Raw genomic sequence first — 25,418 nt, 5'->3', positions numbered from 1 at the left:
AGGGCTGACAAAACTCAACTGACTGCAGCCCTAATCGCCATGACGACGACAATCATCTCGGAACGAAACACCAAGTGGAGCCAATCACGCGCAAGAAGTAAACAAAAACAACAAAAGCGCACCCACCCTGAATTCTGCATTGCCCATGGTAATGACAGAAGGAAACCTAATCGATCTTGACAAAGAAACCAACATTACACATCAAGCCTCCAAACCCAAGGAGATACAACCCACTACAAACAAAAACCCTGATAATAACACCATACCAAACAACTCGATCATGCCACCGAACTATCATATATTTACACATCCAACTAAGGACATCACAAAACAAAGAAAGATAACATAACTAAATTTTAAAAAAAGACAAAATGGGTTGCACGCCTTTCTGCAACATATCACCACTCCCAAACCCCCTCCCAAAGAAAAACAGAACAGCGAAGCATTACATCTTTCAATAACTGTGCACAACACCAAATCTCCCAAGCCAGGAAATATCCTCTCTTCAGAGATGCCACAGACACAACCAAACGATGGAGATACAGTTACAGGAGTTACTAAATCTCACGCAGCATTTTGATGAAGATGTAAAAATCCCTGAAGAAGCACAAATTCAGATGAGTAATACCTCAATTATTATAAATAGACCAATACGAAGAAACAGATTCAATTCAGACATCAAGGATGGCTCTCACATGTGAAGAAATTTGAGAAACCACATTGTACTTGGAGAGCAACGAGCAGGACAACAACTCAAACTATTCAAACAGAACCATCAAATGCCCCACCCCTCAACTGCCAAGATCACACGACCAAAGATACAACGGACGAGGTATTATCCCCATCAACATTTGTCAACCCACGTAGATCATCCAAAATACACAGGCTGTACCTTATGAGGATTGTGTCAAACTCAGATGGATTAATACTTAATAGAACAGATGTTCTCAGACTTTTCAAAGCCATACCAAAACCAACAAATGACTACAAATGATATTCAGACAGTAGAATTTATAGATGATTCAAAATTAGATAGAGTGCGAATAAACCTTACATCTTTTACCGCCAAACAACTAATTATCGACAACAGGAGACAATTATACTGTCTGGGTTTCGAGATACAAAGAAGTGAAGACCCAAACAAAAATGAAGCAGATCAAACGCCCGACCAGAACCACAGCTCAGAAAACTCACGCCAGTCTCAAAAGACACATTACGATAATTCCAAACACATGAACGCAAGTTACAAAGGAATCAACAAAGTCAGTGGAAAAAATAAACAAAAGGAACAAAATACCAACAGACAACGAACGGAATATATATCTGGAGGGACGGGGAAAACAACTGCGATGCAAGTAGTAACAAAGAATAATAACCACTACCCAAAGAAGTAAACCACCAAATAGCTTTACGCTCATGGAATACACAAGGAAACTTTATTTACCGAACAAAGTCAAGAACTCGCCAAAATTGACATCATATGCATACAAGAGTCATGGATCCTCAATCAACCTACTTGCGATGCCTACATTACCCTAATGAATCAAGCGATAAAGAAAGCCAAAAGGACGCCCCTCGGCAGGTTTATTGATCCTAATTAAGTAGGAATTAATCGGGAAATTGTGGAAACAATCAACATTCACGCCTGGATACAACTAGCTATGCTTAAACAATTAGGGTCTCATAAGCCAAAAACATCAGAGAAACACCACATACTAGTAACAGAGAAACACTGGATAGTAAATATTTACTGGAACCTGGCTGCAATCTCGGATGAAGCCTAAACTACGTATGTACAGAAATCGACAATCAATCATCAACAAAATATGCAAGCATACATTTTATAGTATGAGGTGACTTAAATATACATGTATGATAAGGAAGGAACGGCGCTTGAAAATTACTTGCTATCCCCTAGAGCGCGTCGATGGAACAAAGAAATGGCGGCCAGAGCCCTGACCAGAGTGAACATCATAGACAAAGATACAAATCTTCCAAGTCAAACCTGGGCCTGTGGTACATCTTCAGCAATAATTGATTACATCTACTTTCCAACACAACTTCAGGAACAAATCCTCAATACAGAAAATATCAAAACCACCAGGAGCGACCACGCCATGATGACCATATCATGGTCAATGAATAACATTCAGAACGACAAAGTCACATTACCGGATTTAACAATCAACACTGGGATGAACAGACTTAGAAAATCCCAAGGCGAATTTGAAAAATTGGCTAGATTCGAGAACAGAAAACTCTGCGACTTAGAAAGAATGAACTACCCCTGGCTCCTATGCACCTTCAGACAGCCTATGAAACACATTAACAGCAGCACGCAGCGACAACCACACGCACATAATTCACAGATCGCAGAAAAAAAAATAACTACGATAGACTATGAAACAGATAAAAAAGACGATCCCTGTGAATTATGAAATTATCAGACAAGCCAAACAACGTCACAAACTGGAAAAAGAACAATCTAGAGAAATGCAAAGTCAAGTTCATGCAGAAACAATGCTAAGATCTCTGAACAAAAACAACACACATGACTTATGGGGCCTTTTAAATCCCCAACCTCCAAGACTAGAGAGGATTTTTACATAATTGAGATTGATGACCCATTTCACGGACATATATTAAGATCGACCTAACAACGCCCAGCAAATACATGAAGACCCAAACAAAGGTTGGATCTTTGCATGGGCCTCTCCAATGTGAGAATCAAGCGTAACCCAAAAATATGGACTGAAATCTGTAACAAAATCTTCACACTAATTGCCAAGACCAATACCATCCCTTGCTCTTGGCAACTAGCTGTATTGATCTCCATCTTCAAACAGGGAGATACGAAAGACCAGCGGAAATACAAGCAGATTGCCCTTTTGGATCCCCTAGGAAAGATCTTTGCCACGTTACTCTTAGAAAAACTTAACAATTGGGCAAAATAAGAAAATATATAGGCCACCAGACAAACGGGCTTTGTAAAACAAATCGGAACAAACCAACCTCCTACTGCTCAATCTCGCAAAACAAGAGACAATACGGACCACATCAAACATTTGCTGCATTCATCGATCTGCAGCCAGCTTTCGACCTAGTGAACTGTAACGCTCAGCTGATTCCCGCAGAGGCGCCGGTCTTGACTGGGTGAATGCCGTATCTTCAAAGGTGATGTGTAACCCACGGTTGGCTCTTTGGGCTGGACCTCTGTGCACTGTATGTCTGACTCGAAGAGTAAGATGTCTGCAGATAGAAAATATGGGATTAATGAACTGGGGTTATTGGGTGCCTCTCTCCTCTTCCCTTTCTCTTCTCCTGTAGAACCCCAAAGGTTAACGCCCTCACCTTAGGTAAGTGAACGCCGAGCTCTCCATCTGCCTCGGAGCAGGGTGCCGTAACCAGTTTCTTCACTGGATAAGGGTGCAGGCCTCTTGACCTCAGAGGACTGCTGTCCGTCGTTAACTGCACGAACGGTAAGTTCTGGGCACTTCAAATGTCTTAAAAGTCTTTTGTAATGATATCTCTTGTTTTGCAGGGTTCCGGCGATAGCGGATGGCGGGCTGATGAGAGTTGAGGATCGAACCCGCGTGAGGAATAGAAGCGCCTGGAAGCACGTAAGTAAGCGCTTGTAGCCTGCTTCACGATGCGCACTAACTGTCCCTTTTATCTTGCAGGTACAAGTTCGGAGCTTTAGAGAAGCTGAAGGGTGCTGGAATACCCACTGGATTCGGCGTGGGAAGGAGTAATGGCACGTGAGTAATAAAGTTGCGCAATGTCTTCAGACGCACCTTCTTTTGTCTTTCAGATGCGGGATGCAGCGCCGAAGGCCTCCGGAGCGTGCGAAGAGCTGGTAAGCTTTTGTCTTTCAGATGCCGGAATGCAGTGCGAAGACCTCCGGAGCATGCGAAGAGTAGGTAAGCCTTTGTCTTTCAGATGCCGGAATGCAGCGCGAGGCGTTGGTGACAGCCGATGGACCAGGTAAGAGATGCGCTGCCACTGAAGACCGTAGTGCTAACCTGTTCTTTCTTTGTCTTTACAGGTGCTGCTGAAGACTGGATTCCAGGATGGTAAGCCTTTGTTCCCTTAGGCCCAGGATCAGAAGCAGAAGACACGATGAGCGTTCTGCTGCAGAGAATGCAGAATAACGCAAAGCAAGATTCATCCATCGGGTGTGGTTTAAATAGCCTCCTGTAGTGCTTAGGTGTCTCCTTCCACAGCCACGCCTAGGTAAGAAAAGAGTTCCTGCTTTCCAGAAGAGTTCCAGTGTTCTGAACCTAGGGAGTGGCTCCTGCCCCACCCAACAGGAAAGGTAGTCCCAAACAGAAGAGGATCAGGGGTTCAACTGGCAGGAAAGTAAGCAGCATGGTCTGCTGCAGGTAAGTCCACCCAAGCATTATGAGGCCGGCGCTTCCAGCGCTGGGACTGGGCATCTTTATGAGCCTGGTGCCACTGTGCCAGGACATGGTCCAAAAGGTCCCAATTGGGACTGGCTGGCACTCGGAACCGCGGTTATGGGTCTGCTTCCAAGGGAGTCGGGCAAGTCCTGATCTTTTGGAAGCAGAGATCATGACATGAACAGAAAATTACCATGGAAGAAACTGCATTTATGGGGATGCCCGCTTGACATAATAGAACCCATAAAGCAGTTATATTTGAATACAACAATTAGTCAGAATGTCAAGAAATGGTGCAGCGACAGAGCCCATTATAACATGGAACGGACTTAAGCGGGGCTGCCCACTAGCAGCTACACTTTTCAATGTATTCACCGCTGATTTTGAACAGAAAATACATACTCCCCAGACAAACCCACCGAAGATGAACGCAACACCTTTTGCCTGCAAAATGTATGCGGACGACATTGTTCTTTTCTCACAAACCCCCAGAGGGCTTCAAGTAGCTTTATCTAATCTCGAAGCTTATAAGGAAGGAAATCAGCTAAAAATAAACACTCAGAAAACAAAAGTTATGACCCTTACATAATGCCTTGCAAAAAAAGCACAAGTCCAAATCATTCTTTCTACACAAGCAAAAGCTGACAGGTCAAATCTATCAAGAACCTTGGCATATGGATGAACCAATCTCTTGTAGAAAAAGACTGGGCCCAACATCTCAAATCAAAAACTTTATCATCAGCCTGCCAAGGATGCATGCTTCACCTGAAATAGGGGAAAAGGGGAAACACTCGGTACAACCCCCCCATAACATTCTACAGACAAAAGGTGGTGGCCATTCTAACATATGGAGGCGAACACATGATTAACATCGGCCCAAGGATCCGGCAACAACGAGAAGGAATCTTCTGGAGAAAGGTCCTATCCCTCCCCCCTTCATATCTGATGCGGCAGCTCAGATTTGCACTAGTCATACATTCTCTTGAGTCGATCATGATGTGGAAAAAACTAGACCTTCACAGGAAAATAATTTCAGAAGCCCACATGACAGCACTTCAAATCTTCAATACTAAATCTATCACATCACACGCGATCACCCTAACGACATGGAAAAGTAATATGGAAAGAATAAGAATATCAGCCGAGATCTCAACAGAAATGCTTATCCAATGTCAGGAAAAAGCCACAAAAAAATGAAAAATAAATCACACTTGACGATTGGATTCAAACGATTGAACATAAATCGTCATATCAACTGAACCTACATTGAAAATTCGATAATTGTTCAATAAACTGCTTACCGACTTATCTTCAAATCTTTCCTGCCCACCATGTAAGAGACACTTTCATGCGATTATGGCTCAACCTTCTCCACACAAAAGAATTCCTGTCAAAAAGAAAAATGCTCCCAAAGGAAATGAGCAACTGCCGCTTCTGCAAACAACCAAACAAATTGGAAATGCTAAAGCACCTTATAATGTTCTGCCCTGCTCTAACAGAAAAAAGGAACCAATTCAGAAGCATGTACTTCAAATCCTCAACAAACTTAAACCTGAAGACAGATAGGCGAAGCTACTCCTGGGAGACAACAAAAAAAGAAATGTTCACAATTGTCAAATTCTCTGACAACATTATAAAAGAAAATGACTCTAAATAATTCATCCTCACATGCAGTCAAGGACAGACAAAAACAAAATGATGAAAGGTTTACAAACTTAAACCACACATCAATAAAATATAAAAAAATAAATAGAGCACTAAAGTGACAAGCAGTTTACTTTAAACTGCTTAAATGTTAATGAGGATTCCCAGCCTGACGAAGGGGATTATTCAAAAGCATGTGAATCCATGAAAGATCCAAAATTGGAGAACAGTGTCTCACATTTTGCCTACCACGCCATTACCCCCTGTACACACATTAGGGAAAAAATAGAACTTGCAAACAGTGTGCTTTTTAGAGGTAATGTGTAAAAGTGTAAAGGTTTAAAAGTTTTAAAAAATAAAGCAGATTCTTTTTTAAATTCATAACTGGCTAAACAGGAAGATTATTTACTCCAGTAAAGCATCAAAAAATCCCATACATGGACAAAAATAAGAGTATTAATTTAATGACAATACCCATGAAAGTCAACTAGAATAAAAAATAAGCAACTTTTCTTGGATCTCGTTTGGAGCAATTGGGGGAGGGGTTTATCACCTATGCCCTCTAAATACTATCCACTTCACAAGAATAATATGAAAAATACAAAACAAGACAAACCCAGGAAAATGGAAAAAACTAAACATTTCAGAAAAATGGCTAACCAACACACATTGGTAACTAAAGCCATGGAGTTCTTTGCACGCTTTTGTGTAAAAGAACAATTAAGCAACACAGTTAAATCCCAAAGCAGATTGCAAACCCAAGAGAAACTGTTAGGCCAACTCTTTCCGTAAATTCTGCAAAAAAGATTGAAAACAGAGTCTTCTACATCTTATATTTAGTCAGATAGGTATGATCTCCTGTGATCATTGAAAAACCGAGCTTAGAAAAAAGATCTGGCAACCGCCACATGGATGCCTGTGGAAGTCAATTGTCCAATATACAATTTTCGACGGGTCTACAGCATTTACATACTTAAACAAAAAAGTAATACTTCCAAAATACATTGGCATATAGATCCCTTAGAAATAACTGTCATAATCCCGGTCAGCTCATCCCTCCAATGGAGAAAATGCAGCAGTTTGGTTTCTGTCTGTTGCATTGTGGTACAAACAAATGACGCAGAGGGGTGTAAACAAACCGTGGAGGCAGCCCTTCTACAGTCAAGCATGCACAAGATCTACTCAACATGGAATATTCTAACCCAATTACGATTCCCTGAAAGTTACAATTGACACGATTGCACAAGTTTAGTCAACCAATTCCTAAATTTTGTAAAGAAATTCTTGACAACCTCATTCAATCAATGGCCACATGTTTATCATGCAAGTTGTTTGTATTCTTATAGAATATACCTTCTAAACATCTGAAGCATGAAACTGGTCACATCGACATTCTCTTTAAATAACAATAAAAATGGACAGACATGAAGACAGAAATTAAACAAAGCGAGAAGGTTTAAGTTACTTACCTGTAACTATAGTTCTCCAGCATGGGTCTGGCATGGATTCACATGCTCATATGCTCGCAGTCAGGATGAGAATCCTCGGTGAAAGAAAACAGTTTCACTTTCACTTAAAAAATGTATTTCTCCTCTAAACCAATCACTGTCCTCTGGGTCATACTGCCCCCATACAATGACAGGCCCCTCCACTGGCAGCCATCTTCAGATTTGGTAAGCACGTAAAATGGCAGTATGACCAAGAAGAGCCGCAGAGGGGACGGGAGGGAGGGTACGCATGTGAATCCATGCCAGACCTATGCTGGAGAACCATAGTTACAAGTAAATAACAAACCTTCGCCAGAATGGGGTCTGGCATGGATTCACATGCTCATGAATAACGAATAGACAGCAGCACAACATTACACAACCACAGGAGGTGGCAAGGCTCAACAGAAGCAATTAAATCTTACCTCTGGAAGAGTCTCCCCTAAAGCAAACAGGTTGTGTAGCACTGCTTGGCTGACTCTGGACTCCTCCCTGGAATCCCTGTCGACGCAGTAGAACTTTGTGAAGTTGTGCATGGACTGCCACGTCGCAGCCGTGCAGATATCCAGCAGGGGCACACCAGACAGGAACGCTGTTGTCGCAGCGATCGCTCTGGTAGAGTGGGCTCTTGGACAGCCGGGCAGCAGTCGGTTCAGCAACCGATGACAGTGCATGATGCAGCCGGAGAACCACTTTGAAATGGAAGCCTTGGACAGGGTCTTCCCATGGTTCACAGGACCAAAGTCACAAACAGTTCAGAAGTCTTCCAAAAACTTTGTGCGTGTCACGTAGAACTTCAGGGCACAAGCCACGTCCAGCGAATGCAAGGCCCTTTCTGCCGGTGATGAAGGTTTCGGGAAAAAAAACAGACCACACCAAAGGCTTGTTGAGGTGGAATTCTGACGGAACCTTCGGCATGAAAGGGGTGTGTACGCAGCACCACGCTTGATTCGTGGAAAGTCGGGTACGGTTGTTTGCAGGATAGGGCCTGGATCTTACCTACCCTTCTGGCAGAGGAAAGGCCACAAAGAAAGCAGTTTTCCACGAGAGGAACTTGAGGGGCCCGATGCATAGGCTCATATGACCCCCCGCCACCTCCCTATGAGCCTCGTCAGAACAATGTTGCATTCCCACGCCGGGGCAGGAGCGTTCACCGGCGGGAAAGATCGGAAAAGTCCCTTGAGAAATTCCTCGACGAGTCAGTGGGACCAAAGTGAAGATCTTCCTGGAGACCTGGTGTAGCGGGATATCTCTGCCAGATGTACCTTGATAGAGACGTGCGCCAGTCCGGTCTTACCCAAGGATAGCAAGTATGTAAGGATCTGTGGGCCGTGACCCTCAAAAGGGGTAATCTTCTGAGACCGGCACCACGTAGTGAAACACTTCCACTTGTGACCGTAGCACTTCAAAGTCGACACCCTGTCCTTGGCGAGGACCTCCCTGTAGTCTGCAGGCAAATCATATCCTCCAAACCCTAGGGCTGCAGTAGCCAAGCCCTCAGGTTCAGCAACCCTAGGTCATGATGAAGGATTGTGCCTCCTTCTCTGGTGAGAAGATCCGGAACCACTGGCAGCTTGACCGTAGGCAACACTAACAGGCTGAGAAGGTCCAGATACCAAATCTGTCTCTGCCACGCCTGGGAAACGAGTATCATTTTGCATGGACCTTGTTGAAGACTCGTAGCAGGAGAGGGAACGCATACAAGAACAGCCCATCCCAGGGGAAGGAGAACGCGTTTGCCAGGCTCCTCGGCTTGTGGGATCTGCGGACAAACTTCTGGCACTTGGAGTTCACTGCTGTTGCAAATAGATCGATCTGGGGCTTGCCCCATTTGACGAATAGGTGGTCCACCTGATCCTGACGAAGCTCCCACTCATGGCAGGAGCGCAGTTCCTTGCCGAGTGAGTCTGCAATGGTGTTCTTGACTAGCGCCAGGTGCAGCGGGACGAGGAACATCCCCTGTTCGACAGCCCAGCACCACAAGACCTGCACCGCTTTGGAGAGTGCTGGGGATCGAGCGCCCCCCCCCCCGCTTCCTGATGTAGAACATGGTGGTGGTGTTGTCCATGAAGATCCTCACCACCTTGACTTTCAGAGACTGTAGGAATGACTGGAGGGCCCAGACAGCTGCATGTAGTTCCAGGCTGTCTATATGAAGATCCTTCTCCTCCGACAGCGACAGGCCTCTGGCGTGCAGACATCTGGTGTGCGCTCCCCATCACTACAGGGAGGCGTCTGTGGTGACTGGTCTCCTGGTATGGCAGGCTTTGAAATCCTGTGATCTGGGCGATGTTGGAACGGACGTCCCACCATCTTATCGCCAGACAGAACTCGCTTCTGGACACCTGTCTCCAGCAGGCATCCAGGAATTCCTGAAGGGGTCGCATTTGCAACCTGCAGAGCTAGATGAGGTAGAAACAAGACTACGACATTCCGAGCAACCACTTCATGGCCTGCACCGTGGCTGTCTTAGTCGAGAACAGCCGTTGCACCTTCCCTTGAATGGCTGGTATCCTCTCGTCCGAGGGCGAAGCCAGACAAGGCAATGTAATGAGTCTGGCACCTAGGAACAGCACGTTCTGTGATGGCATTAAACAGGACTTTGGATAGTTAACGGAGAATCCTAGATCCATTAGTAGCTGGACGGTTACCTCTGTGTTGTCCATCGACCAGCTTCCGCGAACGGGCGCAAATCAGCCAGTCGTCCAGGTATGGGTACATGTGTATGCCCTGTAGACGTAGATGAGCTGCCACTGGTGCCAGGCCTTTCGTAAACACTCTGGGGGTCGATTTCAAGCTGAACGTTAGTGCTGTCCCTGCATCACAAAACTTAGACATTTCTGGTGTTTCTTGTGAATGGGGATGTGGAAGTAGACGTCCTCCAGGTCCAACAACGTCCAGCAGTCTCCTTTTTCCTAGTGGACGAGCACATGTTGCAACGTGACCATCCTGAACTTTTGGGACTTCAGGAATTTGTTCAGACGTCATAGGGCTAGGATGGGCCTCCAGCGCCCAGTCTTCTTTCTGACCAAAAAGACTCAGGAGCCCCAGAGCCGTTGGGGAACAAACTATCGCCCCTTTTCGCAGCATAGCCCCCATCTCATCCAGGAGCTGAGAGGTGTGCTGCTCCTGACGGGTAATCGGACGGATCCGCGGACACCTGTGTTGAAACTCCAGTGTGTGTCCTTGGGCGAGAGCATCCAGCACACTTCCATCGGTGTTGAACTTTCTCCACTCACTGACGAACCTAGATAGCTCGCTTCCAACCAGGGTGCACGAGTGGGGGCCCCAATGTCCCGGTCGGTTCAGGCTTGCTTCGGTGCCAACGTCCTGCCCTTTGGGCGATGCTGTCCTCCGCAACCGTAGGCCTGGGAACGGATTTGGAAGGCTGTCAGTATGAAGTAGAGAAACCTTTGGTAGACCTGCTCGACTTTCCCCTGGATGAGCAAAAAGAGCTGTGCTGCTGTAGAGTGCCGAGGGAACAGGCCATCTCAGTATCCGCTTTGAAGGCCTGGAGGGACTCGTCAACGACCTTACCAAACAGATTCCCTTCTGAAGGACACGCCCAGCACCTTCACCTGGACCACCCGATGGAAATTCATTGCTTTCATCCAACCTTGACGACAAAGGCAGGCGCTGTCGGCCATTTGTCGGAACTCTGTCAGCAACATCCAGTGCCACTGTCATGGCGTGATCCAACGCCACTTCCCCTTCTTGGAGGAGAGTGATTGCCTCCATCTTATCGTCGTGGAGAAACTCCAGAATCGGCCCAGCTTGTACCACAACTCCCTGTCGCACCTGGCCAGCATTGCCAGGGCGTTGGCAGCCTTGATAGTGGACGCAAAGGGTAAACCACCTTCTTTCCACGGCATTCATCCTTTTCCGCTTGCTGTCCGGAGGGACCAAAGACGAGGACGGGTTGGCAGACTGTTTCATCGTGGCCGCCGATAACACCCAATATGGCGATGGCTGCGACCTCAGGCACTTGAGTGCGGAGTCCGGTACCCTATATTTCTTCTCCAGCCTATCGCATTTGGATGAAGCCGTGCAAGTTTTCATGAGGTCCAGGCCCTCATCCCTAATATCGTCCAGAAGGGGCACCGCCATGATAGTCCTCTTGGCTTTGCGCCTCTGGTTCAAGAAGCCCTCCTCCTTAGTTTCCTCGGGCACCAGATGGAATACCTCGAGGCTCTGGAGATCATGGAGTGGAACGATCCCATCTCATCCGGTGGGGACACCCTATGTGGAGCATCCAGATGTGGGGATTCACCGTCCACTGCAACAATATCCTCATCCGTCGTCGTGGCTGCATCCGTCTGGGTCGGCTGGGAAACAAGGGACCAGACGTGGTGGCAGAGGTTGAAATGGGGGCGTTGGATGATGCTTCCTCAGTAATATACCATAATGTGGCCCCAATTTGTCACTGACTTTGGGGGCGCACAGAATCCAGACTCCCATTACTGGCCCCAAGCAGAGCAGGTGTGTCCTTTGCTCTCCTTGGGGGCAGTAACAGGAGTCAGGGTTGCGGCATGTCCCCCCGCTTACCATTGTGGTAAGCGGGGGTCAAGTAAGTAAAAAGAAAAACTAAACAAAAACAACTGCAGCATCAGCTCCGACCAACGCAAGTGGGAGGAACTGACGCCACAGGGATAGCGGTGAGTCGGCAGTGCACACAGAAGTGTGCCGCCATGAAGGTAAGCGGGGTGGGGGAGATGGGTAAAGTGATCCATTTGATCACTGCGCCGCGCTGTAACTTCTGTCGACATTTTCGGCAGCGCAGTTACGGGCAGCGCAGTGATCACATAGATCCTCCTTCCTCTTCTTCGCTGGAGGCTGATTGGAGACCTGGGGGACCACAGGTACTGGAGCCGGAGGCAGCATCCTCTGGATCTCCGACACCAAGTCGACAGAAAACCAAACAAAATGTCTGAGAAGGCAGAACAGGAAAACTAGGCCTTGCGTCATCATCTCCACCGCCGTCGTCGTCCTCCTCCTCCTCTTCCTGGACTGTATGCAGGGAGACTCCTGTCTTCATCGTCCTCCACTCCGCCATGGTTTGAGAGACGGCCTGGGAGGGCTGTTTCGGGGCCTCCTCTCCCCATCCCTTCCCTCCCCTCAGACCCCACCCTGAGGGTCTTGAACCTGGGGACTGAGCCTGTAACACCCCTTCTGGTATTCCTGAAGACTTTGCCAAAGTCACTGCGGTGGTGTCGCAGCTTGGGGGGGTAGAGACACTTTCTGAGCCATGGGAGCTCCCCTGGCAGGATGAGCGCCCTTAGCGGCCGTGGCAGTAGCAGTCGTCGACGGTCGCTAACGAGGTCTTAGTCTGCCCCGGATGAGCCTGCTTAGGCTGTTTGGCATTCTCCTCCGTCCACAGTTTCTTGGATTTCTCACGTAGTTTAGCCAGGGTAGATGACTTCCTCTTCGAAGAGGAGCTCAATTGTAGGCTGGCAATGGAGGCGTAAGGTGATGTCGACCGCGCCCTATCCGCTTTGTGACCCGCACTTCCGCAGTGAACTCCGACTTGCGGCTCTTGGCCTAATCTTGGGCCCTCATGGATGAGACGCCCTCAAAGGACGAAGACCGCTCCACGGACCGGCCGGACCTGGGTGAGGCATGACCCTGCTTGGAGCACGGGTCAGAGGACTTGGCGTTCAGCCATGCCGCCAGCCTACTATGCCTGTCCTTCATGGTCTTCTTGGAGAAACCGAGGCATATCTTACATTCTACATCCTTGTGGTCCGGTTGCAAGCAGCAGCGGCATTGCAGGTACTTGTCCTCCACAAACACGTTCCGAAGAGGGACCTTCCCTCTTACTTCTCCTTCGCCATGGTCGGAGGATGCAAAGTAGGCCCAAAAGGCCTTGTAGAATCTTATACGATCTTCCCCCTTGAGGGGCGGGGGACTTCACTGGCAAAGGGTCCCCGCTCAAAGCAGGTGAAGGAAAGAGCAGATAGGCTTCTTTTAAACAAAAAGAGAACTTTTCCCGTCAAAAAACCCAAAAAACGTACAAATAGCTCAGAGCAAACTTGAGGGCTCCCAACACTGACACGTGCAGTACAAATCCGAAGATGGCTGCCAGAGGAGGGGCTTAGGGTGAGGACTATCATTGGATGTGGGCAATATGACCCAGAGGACAGTAATTGGTTTAGAGGAGAAATACAGTACTAAAAAGAAAGTAAAACAATGTTTTCTTTTACTGAGGATTCCCAGCCTGACAGGGAATATTCATGAGCATGTGAATCCATGCCAGACCCCATGCTGGAGAACAAGTAAATAAGCCATTAATTGGACGTCTGGTATACCCAGATCAGGTTTTTTTACGCCTTAAAATTTAAAAGTTACAAAATTATGAGTAAAGTCGATCTTTCTACTGTCAAAACCAAAAGTGGGCAAACTCCTGCCAAAACATTTCGGTTTTGGGTGACTCGTAAAAGCTAGGATACGCCAAGTAACTTCTGTTTCTTTTATTTTTAATGTTGCTATATTTCTGGATCGGTTTTTGTTATTGTTGGATGTTTTATTGTGAATAAAATGATGTATATTTTATTTGTATTGTATCCCATTGCTGTGAAGTCTTTTTTTTCAATGCCATGAAACTTGCTCTTCTGGCTGTTATGATGCAGTGCATACATTGTAAAGGCTGCTCATTTACCAACCCATGCAGAAAATAAAGTGCTAGGTAGATTTGACCATTATCATCCCCACTGAACAATAATTATGTTTGCTCTGAAGTAATACTCTGAGAATAGAAGAGTAAATCTTAAAAGTACTTGCATTGATCCCGAAATGTTCAGTCACTCCCCGTCCGTGTTCTCCAAGGACTCCAAAGGATAGGCTTTCCTCAATAAAAATTCTCACTTTATATTCGTATTTTAATTTGACCTGCAGAATTATTCAGAAGTGAAAAAGAAACAGAACAGATATTTAATGCAATGCTTGGTAGGCAAGGACTCTTACTAGAGATCAGTGGAAGGCGCTGATTGTAATGATTACAAATTCATCCTCATTAAATAAAAACCAACAGAATAAAATCTCTTGTGTACGTTAATTCCTCCCCTTTTCACTTAGTGGGGCTTTCAAACCAAACGCATTGGACCACATAATCACTGTTTGACACTCTTAGAAACATTATGTAGAGTTTCCAAAAGCAGCATTCAATGTATAACTTGGATTGCTTAAAGAGAGAGATTGAGGAACTCTTTGCCTGTTAGCACCGCTAGAGGGAGCGGTTGCCTTATGCATAGCAACAATAAGACTTCAAGTTCATCTAGCAGGCGAACAAAAAGTGTTTTTCAACAATATCACTGCTAGAGGGAGATGTAGGCTTAGGATATATAGTGGTCCTACTGTGTTAATGGAAACCTGCACTTTGGCTTGTGTACACAGGCCTGTACACTAGTACTTCGATATGAATGTAAGATTCATATTTTCAGCCTTTCCAAACCTTCATCTCGGAATCAGGCATTAGAGTAAATTCTTAGCAGTAGAAGTTCTATTGCATGACCAAAAATATTAACAAGATAGCGTTTTGCTATCAGAAATCCCTAACTCTGTGTGGTCAATAAACAATTGTGTATGGATCACCCATTTTGTTGAGAATAAAACATTATGTAGGCTGGCAATGTGTTAATTAGTATGACATTTAGAGATTCTGCTTTTAATTACATACCAATTCTGGAAGAGGACAAATGTCGCCAGTATTCATGTAAAGCCCTTCAACCACAATGAATCTTCGAGTGACACGTGCCTTACGAGGATTCTAAAAAGGAAGAAAATGATTTTGTGCACACTGTAAAAAACCCAGAAATGTTTAGTTTTCAAAATTTCATTTACACATTTATTTTTAAAAAGGTGCTCACCTATAACAACTGTTTGAGCACGGGTATTTTCGCCAGACCCATGCTGTTTCCAATATTCAGCTACAGAAAAATAGGATCCCATTTGACACTTTGCTTCAAATTTCAAGCAGCACTATTTATATGTACAACAAATAACTGCATGACAAATAGATGCTTGTTTAGCAGTCTTCCACAGCACTAAAGTGAAGCGAGGGGCCTAGATTGCAGTCCACCAACTGCTTATGATTTCCTTTTTTTTTTTTTAATACATACCTCCCCCCACAGTAAGAGAGAGAGTGGGTCGAATCAAGAGAAGAACAAATGGCTTAACAATGGCAATGTTCTTTCTGATGGATGTCCCTCCGATGGATTCCTCATCTTGGATATTAGTTTCCTGCTTTGCAGTTCTTGGGGCAAAAAAATAAAACAGGGGTTGCTGTGTGGCATGGTTGTCCCTCAAGGGTTTCCATTCTCGTGTCGAACGGGACGCTGATGGTATAAATAGCATGCACTGCGCCCGTGAGTAATGTAACCACATATGGGTGTTGAAAGATATACGGAATGAGAATTTGCTCATACTAAGTTGGGTAGGCTTTGAGGTCAATGAGGAATGCGTGGGAGGAACATCTATCAGAAAGAACAGTGCCAGCAGCAAGACATTTGTTCTACTAATGTATTGTGTCCCCCAACCGATTATTCATATTAGATAGACTCCCACAGCAGTATTAATGATGGAGGTCGGAGAAGCGGATTGCAGTAATGGTTTGAAAATATACGGACGGAGGACCATGTTGTGGCACTGCAAATGTCCTGCACTGGTACACCTCTTGTAGAGCCAAAGTAGTTGCCACGCCCATGGTAGAGTAGGCTCTTAAATGATCAGGGACTTCCTTCACAGCAATGGAGTAGCATTCCAAAATACATACGATAATCCATCTTCAAAGAGTCAGCTTGGTCAAAAGCTTTGCCTAATTTGTGACCTGTGCAGCCATTGAGTAGCTGGTCATCCTGTCTAATATTTGCCATTCTTATATTTTCAGATCAAGCTTGCCAACCTCTCTTCATCTATCAAATGGTGAGGAGAGGGTTCCGGGGGGTTAGAAAGCTGGTAGTTTGATCTTGCAAGATAAATGAAATTCAGTTACCACCTCAGGAAGAGGGGACGGGCCTTCAAAACAACCTACTTGGAGAATACCATAAATGGCTGCTTATAGGATAGGGCTTGTAGCTCACTAACCCTGCAAGCTAAGAACATGTTTTTCTACGTTAACAGCCTGAGAGGACAGGAATGGAGCGGTTCAAATGGCACTCCCATCAAGAACTTAAGAACCAGGTTCAAATCGCAGAACGGAATCAGAAAAGGGACCGGCGGGAATGTATTTGTTAGTCCTTTCCAGAACATCTTCCGGGAAGTCCCAATCTTTATGTCTTAGCCTCTCGGAAACCAGGAGTGTACGTTCAACGTTTCGATTCCTGGGTGAAGACCACTTGCCTGCTGCGAGAGAAGATCCACTCTCTAGGGAAGACGGAATGGAGGTCAGATGGACATATCCAGAAGGTATGGGTACCATGTCCTCCTTGCCCAATCTGGAGCAATCAGGATCATGGATTCCCTCAACCTCCTGACCACTTGAGGGATGACAGGGACTGGTGGAAACACATAGGAGTGGAATTCCCAGTCCACTACAAACACGCCCCTCAGAGCTTCTCTCTGAGGAAATTCCCTGGAGCAGAAAAGGTTGCACTTCATGTTGATACTGGACGCAAACATATAAACTAGAGTGGTTCCCCAAAGGACGGAAATCTCTAGATGGACTACCCAAGCCAATCCTACTCTGGGAGATCAAGCTCTGCCTGCTAAGAGCATCTGCTGTCGTATTCTATTTCTAGGCTAAATGAACAGACGACAAAGATCCTCTTTTGTAGAGCACAAAACCAGAGCTGTATCGCCTCCTTGCAAAGTGGTAGTGACCCCATACCACCTCTTGTTGAGGTAATTCATGGCCACGGCATTGTCCGTCTTTATCAGGATGTTCTTTGCCTGGATGGAAGGCAAAAAGGCCATCAGCGCTAGTCTGAATGCCCTCAGCTCTAACAGTTTTATGTGTAGTCTTGATACTGTTGGTGACCAAAGCCCACTCATCGTCAGGTCGCTCATGTGTGGTCCCCATCCCAAAAGGGAGGCATCAGTGACTACAGTTATCTCTGGCCAGGGTTGCCAAAAAAGGTTCCCCTATCATCACGTAGTCTTTGCAGGCCCACCGTAGGAGATCCTGTGCTACCTTGTCAGGACCTGAAGAAGGTCTGTCATTCTGCCTGAGAACTGTGATCATCGGGATCAGAGGGCCCACTGGAGGGAATTTCTTCTTAGAGGGGTCTCCAACATGAGGAAAAGGCAGGATGTCATGAGGCTCAGCAACCTCAGAAAAACGAATGCCGGCAGATATTAGGAATTCTGAAACTTCATCACCATCTGCAAGATATGTTGAGGGCTCATCTCGGGAGGAGAAGCAGACTGCTCCAATAAATTGAAGCATTTGAGGAGGTGCCCCCTGAGACTTCTTGAAGTTGCGGGAGAAGTCCAGATGTTGGACAGAGTGGCAGATGCTGCTGAGATGTTCACCTGTCGAGTAGAACAAGCTTTGCTCAGCCACTCTTCCAGGTATGGAAAGATGTGAATCTCTCTTGTCCTTGCTGTCAACACCGCCATCAACACCCTCAGGCAGAGGTATGCCGAAAGGAAGCACTCGAAATTGAAAGTAAGCACCGCCAGTGGTGATTCTCAGGGACATTCAGTGCTTTCGGATGAATAGGGAAATGACAGTAAGTATCCTGGAGATCGATTGACACCAAACCGTCCTGGAGCTGAAGGGCCTGGCGGATCTGAGTGACTATCTTGAATATGTGCTTCCTGAGGAACTTGTTACAGCGCCTGAGGTGCAAGATGGGTCGAAGTCCTCAGTCTTTTTTGGGTACAATGAAGTAGGTGGAATACAAACCCTAGTTCAGTTCCGCTGCAGGTACTATTCCACAGATTTGTTCTCCAACAGGGAGAACATTTCCTGTAGGAAGAGCGGTACACTTGGGCAATTGTTTGCAATGTCAATGCGTCTGGAGGAACAATCTTGCAGAAGCTGGGTCAATCTGCCTCTCACTGGGATTTTGTGAGCAAAGTGCTCAGAGGTTTTGGGGTTCTGGTTGCAGATGAGGGCAAGAAAGAGGCAGGTTTTCCTCCACTACCTCTTGGAGCACGTGCAAATCTTTGCCCTGATTTCTTTGACTAAAGGAAGAGTAATACCAAAAGGGGCACACCCCCTCCAACTTTGTGAAGGCGGTTGTTGCTGTGTATGGACAGCTGCCCCTAAATATTTTGATGAATCTTGGGAAGCCTGCAACTTCTCCAAGCTATCATTTGCCTTGGGACCAAACAAATTTGACCCATCAAAGCGATATCTAAAACTCCTGCGTGGACATCAGGAGCAAAACCAGATTTACGCAGCCACGCAAAGCACTGAATAACTGCGCTCGCTCCATCCGACGTATCTAAACCCGACTGAAGGGACTGGCATGAAGCCTCCTTCCCATCATTGATCACCTTGCTAAGGGTGCAGAAGGCATGGGCACAAGGTTTGTAGATTTTTGGCTTAAGACTTAATAATTAGGTTTAAAAAAAAGCCTCCTTATGCCCAACGCTAAGAGGAATTTCCCTACCTCAAAGGAAACTAATGGTATTGTCAGGAAGTCCAAAACTACATAGTTGGTAACTGTTGTGTCCCTAAAACCTACTTCTGTCCATTATACTAATAGTTTAAGATAACTGGGGAAGGATGGTCTTTTCTTAGTAACAAGTATTCACTGTGTTTTCACACAACAGAAAAGTTACCGGTTTTGCTGGTAGTAAAAAGTGATGCAAAATAATGTTCCAAAATGCAAGTTTCCAAATGCTAGGTTTGTGTTCCTTTCCCGTAGTTTTCCTCTTATCCAATTTCTCAATATAGTTAAAGAGGGATTGTTGGCTTCACAGTTCTTGTGTCCTATTAAATTGGCACGTCCGCTACCAAGTGCAGAGCTTCCTCCCCACCTTCAATCACAGGGTTTTAACCTTCTTATTTTAGGGTCTTATGTAAGTGTGGGTCTCCATCTCACAGCTTCTTTGTCCAGACTGATTTACTCTCTTGTCAATTAAATAATCGTTAAATTGTCTGTTTCTCTCAGGGCCCCAAAACCTTTTTTGCATACTTTGGTGTGAGCCCCAGACTCTGGGTGTCCACTTGGTTCACTCTTGTCCCGTATACCACTCTCTCTCTCTCTCATTTGACTCACAGTCCAAGGCTCCATCTTTCATCAGGGTCTCAGTCCCTCTGGTCTTGGGATGCGGTTCCCAGACTCGCACTGTTGCATGGTATCGGTTTGGCTCACTCCCCTGCAAAGTATTATCTTTTATTCACTTCAAGATCCCAGACCCTCTCTTGAACTAAAGTCCAAGCCCCCCCCCTTGCTTTTGGGTGCAGGTCCCAAACTCGCACATTGGTGTTCTATCCACTTGGTTCACTCTCCTGCCAAGTATACAACGGTCTGATGTACTTCAGGGCAGCAGATGCTCTCTTTGGTTAGGGCCCCAGACCCTCTGTCAATTGGGTATGAATCCCAGACTCGCACAGTTATACTGTATCTGCTTGGTTTCTCATTGGTATCCATATGACTTTCAAAGGGTAGGGTCCCAGAGCCTCTTATTCTTAGATTCTCGTTGATTTCCCTCCTCTGACTTTCAAAGGGTAGGCTCCCAGAGCCTCTTAGACTTGACTTCACCCCGTTGCTTACCCGAACCTCACAGCTCCTGGCAAACCCATGTACTGGTCTACCTTAACTGCAATATCGGCAGCTCCAGGGCAACTGATCTTACTGGTGGCTGTGGTAGCTTCTTGGCATCCAGCGGGTCTGCAGCATCTCTGCAGACTGGGGCCTCCTTTCGGTTGCGCATTCCGTCTCTTGCGCGGTTTGCTTTGCATTCAGTTATGGCTCCCGCTGGTCTTCTTCGGGGGACGGCTCTCGGTCTCTCTCGCGTCTCCTCAGCATCTGAGCTTGAGAAGCCATGGATCTCCCACGTCGGCTTGTTGCATTCTGTGTAGCCAATCACTGGCCCCTGGGAACTAGACCGCTTGCTCGATTGCTCGCGACTGATCCTTCTCCGCATATCATCTTTGTAACAGCACCAGTCTTAAAGTTATAGGCACAATACTTTGTATCATCTGGATTTTTATCGCCGTTATGAAATTTGGGTGGGCAACAAAATAGATTAGGTATCTTTGCCACAGTATCGGCTTTCAAGCTACATGTGCAATACTTGATTGATATCTGACTTTCCAATGTTATTATCCAGGTTAGGATGACTAGCGTGGTAACATGGTGAAAGAGTTCGGCTGATATGACAACAGTATATAACTGCTTCATCTAGGGAGGGAAAAGGAGGACTTTAAGGGTTTGGACATGGTAGAGCTGGTCGAGCAACGCATTCTCGGCTGAGGATTATCCTTCCCCATGTGATCCTCCCACAGAGCACCACCCCCAGGGGGATTATTGTACTGTGGATGCACCACCCTCGCCCCATAAGAAAGGTCTCCCCCCTGCTGCCCCCCCCCTCCCAAGCGAGAAGGGACATCCTCAGATTAATCACAGGTTGAAAAACTACTCTCATTGCCACACTTGTATCCCACCCATGCTTGGTTTCCCTCACAAGGGGAGCCCTGGAAAAATAAATGGAAGATATCACTGCAATTAATTCTTTGTCCTTCGAGAGGCTCTCACCAAAAGCAGACTCCCAGTGCATAAGCCTGATTAGTGTCCCAAGATAGAGAGTCCCACACGTTGCAAGAGTGCCACGCATGTGACCTCCCCAAACACAATCCACACAAAGTGTGCAGGTACGGCCAAAGTTGCCTGGACCCCCTGAGAACCATTGGGAATGCGCCATGGAGTCAGTCAATTTGATGTGCATCAAGGGAGAGCTGCTGCTTGATGGACCACCCCGTCCGACGCAAAGAAAGGGACAGACGGTTGGGCAGGGCCTACATAGAGAAATAATTCTATTTTGCTGCATAGCAACACGCTCCGGTCCCATCCTTAAGGACATCCCAAGAGAATGGAGAAACATGGATGGAAGTAAGCAGCCCTCCAGGTAAGGAGAGTATGATGCCTTTTTGAAGCAAGAAGCAAGAGGTGTTGCAACTTCTCTGGTTTGTGCGAAGGAGGCATGTCCAGTGGATAGTCCACGAACCCCAGCAAGTGGCCCTGCTGGAGGAGGAATAGTAACCATTCGTCAGTCGTGATGTGTGTCCATTGTTCAACGAACCTTGACAGTAGTCCTCCCACCGGGGTGAAGAAGCGGGAGGAACTGGCCTGGACTAGTCATGCCTGTTTGCCGGACTAACCACTAGATTGGGAGGAGCCACAACATCGCTGCACACCCCTGTAGGACTGGGACCTTTTACTGTACTGGCCCCATGATGATTATGTGGTCTTGTAAGAGGAGATTGACTGGTACGGTTATCCCATGAAGTCCTGCCATAGCGCCCTTTTTCCAGAACGAAAGGATTGGAGCGTTTGCTGTAGTATGCCCAAGGATCGCGCGGTGTCCATTTGTATGAACTGTAAAGCCTGATCCACCTTCTTCCCAAAAAGGACAGATTCCGCCAAAGGGAATATCCTAGACCCTGAACTGGACATTGGGTCAAAATTGTGTGGCCTTGAGCCAACCCTGCCTGCGTAGGACCGCTCCATTTGCAAGCTAGTGAAAACCAGTATCCGCAATGTCCACCAAGAACATACTGGCATTGTCTGATGCAAAATGAACTTCATGCAAGATGTCCAAGGCCTCCTGCCGCTTGTCATCCGGCAGGAATTCCAGTAGGGAATGCAACTTGTACTACAGCTTACGATTGTAAAACGCAAGTATGGCCATTGCATTAGCCGTCCTGATAGTCGTGGCTGCGGTGGTAATGACTTCTTACCGAAGGCATCAAGGCGTTTGCCATCCTTGTCTGGGGGTACATAGCAGGAGGACGATTGATTAGCCAACCTCTTTCTGGCAGTCGCAGACACAACAGAGTTGGGTGTGGGTTGAGTGCGGAGGCAGGCAGCGGCGCTCTCTGGGGCTCTGTACTTTGTCAAACTGGTCTTTCTTAGCCGGGGCAGCCGTGGGATGCACTAAGGTGATCAAGCCAGCCTCCCAGATGTCTTCCAACAGCGAGATGGACATGACAGATTTCCTGCGCTGCTCTCTGCGCTGGTACAGCACACACATTTCGCTGCTCCTCAATCGCAAGGCCGACATAGTGGCTGCCCACGTCAAGAGCGCATCGGAGGCCCCTACTTTATCAAGGGGCGAGTCCCTGAGTGGAATGTCACCAGAGTCCGCAGGCGGTTCAGTCCTGTTTAGGTGCCAGAGCCCTGCCCCATGGACCAATTGAAAAAATTCGGAGGCCTTTAAGGAAGGAGCCGATGTCATCTGGTGGAGAGACCCTGTGCGGATCATCTGCGCCTGCTGGAGAGAATGAGTGAGAGAGAGAGAGGGAGGCTCAGGGCTGGTACGCCTGTTCGGGAGAGGTAGGCGATAGGCTTCACAATGTAGCAACCCATTTTCCGACAAGGGTCCCTGGCCCACTTCGAGGTCTGAATAGTAGCCCTCGTGCAGGTTGTCACGCTCATCGGAGCTAGGACAAGCATGCCCGGGCACACTCAGTTAAGCTCCTTGTTCTGTACCCTTCCTAGGGATCATTGAAGCCCTACTCCCTCCCCTCTGCTGAAACTTCTGGGGGAGGAGGCTGATGACCCCTTCCCAGGGATCTTCAACATAGCTCTGGCAGTTACCTCATGCCATGCTGGTAAGGACACATACGTGGGGGTACCACCTTCATGATCTGCCCTCCTTTTGAAGAAGTAGTAGTGGTCGTCAACAAGGCAGTCGATGGATGGCAACGGCAGCTGTCGATTTGGCCATTGATGACAGTTGATGGTGTTGTTTTAGCTGGTTGATACATCGATTGAGGCAGAGCCCTCCTTGGATTTCACCTTCGTCGCCTTATCTGCCGATGGCATGCATTTTCGAAGTGGTCAAGGACTTTCTCTGTGTGCGACACTCGCTGGGAGGTTCACCGTGGATGTGGCGGTGATGGCGAACTTGACCTTCCCGAGCCGGGACCCGCAGCAGCGGCGAACCCAGTGGGATCCCTGGCGAGCAGCCTTGCCTTGTTTTGCACCCTCAAAAGGACCTCAACCGCTTATTTGAGGGAGCTGGATCATGGGACCGGCCAGTCCTGGGGGAAGCATGACAATGGCCCAGCGGCCAAGTTAGAGTACTTACCCAATTTTAACCACGCTGCCAGCCTGCTGCAGCAGTCCTTCTTGGGCTTTTTTGAAAAACAACGGCAGATCTCACATCCCTCTTCATCATGGTATGGATGCAGGAAGTAAAGACAACTGTGTTGTCTATATGCCACAAAAAGTTCCTTAGTCCACATTTCATACACAGTTTGAAGAGGCATCTCTTCTCCTCATTCATGGTGAAAAGGTGCGGAAAAGCACAAGCCTGGTCCTTCGATGAAAGATCCTCTGGGTAGTTTGATCGTAACTGATAGCGGATCCCCGCTGCCGGTAGTCGTCCTCTAGTCGAACGATATAAATCCCAAAATCGGTCAAAACTTTCACATTTTACCAAAAAACTAAATATTAGGAAAAAAGTTCAGAGAGCACTAAGAGGACTACCAACACTGAAGTGTGCTGTAAAAATCTAAAGATGGCCACAAGGTTTGGAGATTAGGGAGAGGACCGTCATTGGATGGGGGCAGTATGACCCAGACGACAGCGATTGGTTTTGAGTAGAAATACAGTGTGAAAGTGGAACTTTTCTTTTATCGAGGATTCCCAGCCCGACAAAAATGATTAATATTCATGAGCATGTGAATCCATGCCAGATCCCTTGCTGGATAATGAGGATTACCCATAGAAACATAAGGATAAAAAGGGAGCCCTACCATCGAACACCAGTGAATTGTCCCACTGATAGTCAGGCAGGGTCAGGCAATTTACATCCGATTCCACTTGACAATTACTTCAGATCTAAAAGGTGTGATTCTGCCAAGAATAACGAGCGTGCTGGGATTGCTGGTTGAAATGTAAATGAAGCAGCAAGAGGAGCCCAGGAGGACCGGAGGAGAACAGGATGCCAAGACGCTGGCCCGGTGTACCAGAGGGGTCGCAGCATGGTAAAGGAGCAGTTTCTCTGCAACTCTGAAAGGATCGAAGCTTGGGAGAGGGAACCCCAAGAGACCCAGAGACATTATGAACTTTACTGACTTATGGCAAGAGCCCTCGGTGGAAGGTTCCAAGGACAATCCTTTTGGAGTTTAACTATTATGAACTGGCAGAACTACACCTATTGGTAAGACTATCTGAAACCAACTGTGACTAACATTTCCTTTTTAACCACCATTTTATCTTTAAGAAGATCCATGAGCACATTTTGTCTACGAGTGAGGGCAAGCATAGGTTTAGAAAGACTTTGGTTTTGGACACTTACGGACATCAACGACCCTTAGAAGCATCAGTAGAGGGAACCACCCCTTTAGAGTTAGGGCCAATTAGACATTCCAACAACCCTTAAAGCTTATAAATAAAGGTTTTCAAACTGTTGATTTTGAGTCTGTGTCTCGCTTGATACGATGCCCGTCTCACTGTACACTCAAGAAATACTCACAAAATGAAGAGCGTTTTTACAAGTGTGGAACGTGTAATATGTGCCAGTACAAATATAAATGCAAAAGTATTAAAATCAACATTAAAGACGACCTGAGAATGATGGAGTTCATAAATTGTAAAACTAAATATGTGGTGTACACCATTGTTTGTATATGTGGATCGAACTATACTGGCAGCACAATACGTGAGATCAGAATTCGTATTAGGGAACATTTGAGCGCACTGAATAAAGATGATTCTAAATTGCCCTTATCCACTCATCGGAAGGAATGCCATCAAATGTAAAACAAGGC

General features: G+C 46.6%; 1 protein-coding gene across 1 annotated transcript in view; it reads right to left on the bottom strand.

The window, feature by feature from the left end:
* The window catches only part of SPTLC1 (serine palmitoyltransferase long chain base subunit 1), a 1,178,456-nt gene that overhangs the window by 593,161 nt on the left and 559,877 nt on the right, over positions 1-25,418 (bottom strand). Inside the window, exons 8-9 of the mRNA XM_069625635.1 lie at positions 15,204-15,293; positions 14,309-14,416 (exon numbers count right to left, since the gene is read on the bottom strand). Coding sequence (XP_069481736.1) covers positions 14,309-14,416; positions 15,204-15,293 — 198 coding nt within the window. The remainder of the gene's footprint in view (positions 1-14,308; positions 14,417-15,203; positions 15,294-25,418) is intronic.

This window comes from Ambystoma mexicanum, chromosome 6p, assembly GCF_040938575.1.
Source record: "Ambystoma mexicanum isolate Mex_15411 chromosome 6p, UKY_AmexF1_1, whole genome shotgun sequence".
NCBI classification, from domain to species: Eukaryota; Metazoa; Chordata; class Amphibia; order Caudata; family Ambystomatidae; genus Ambystoma; species Ambystoma mexicanum.
The sequence above is the reverse complement of the archived record's forward strand: the minus strand, read 5'-3'. Positions and strand labels throughout refer to the sequence as shown.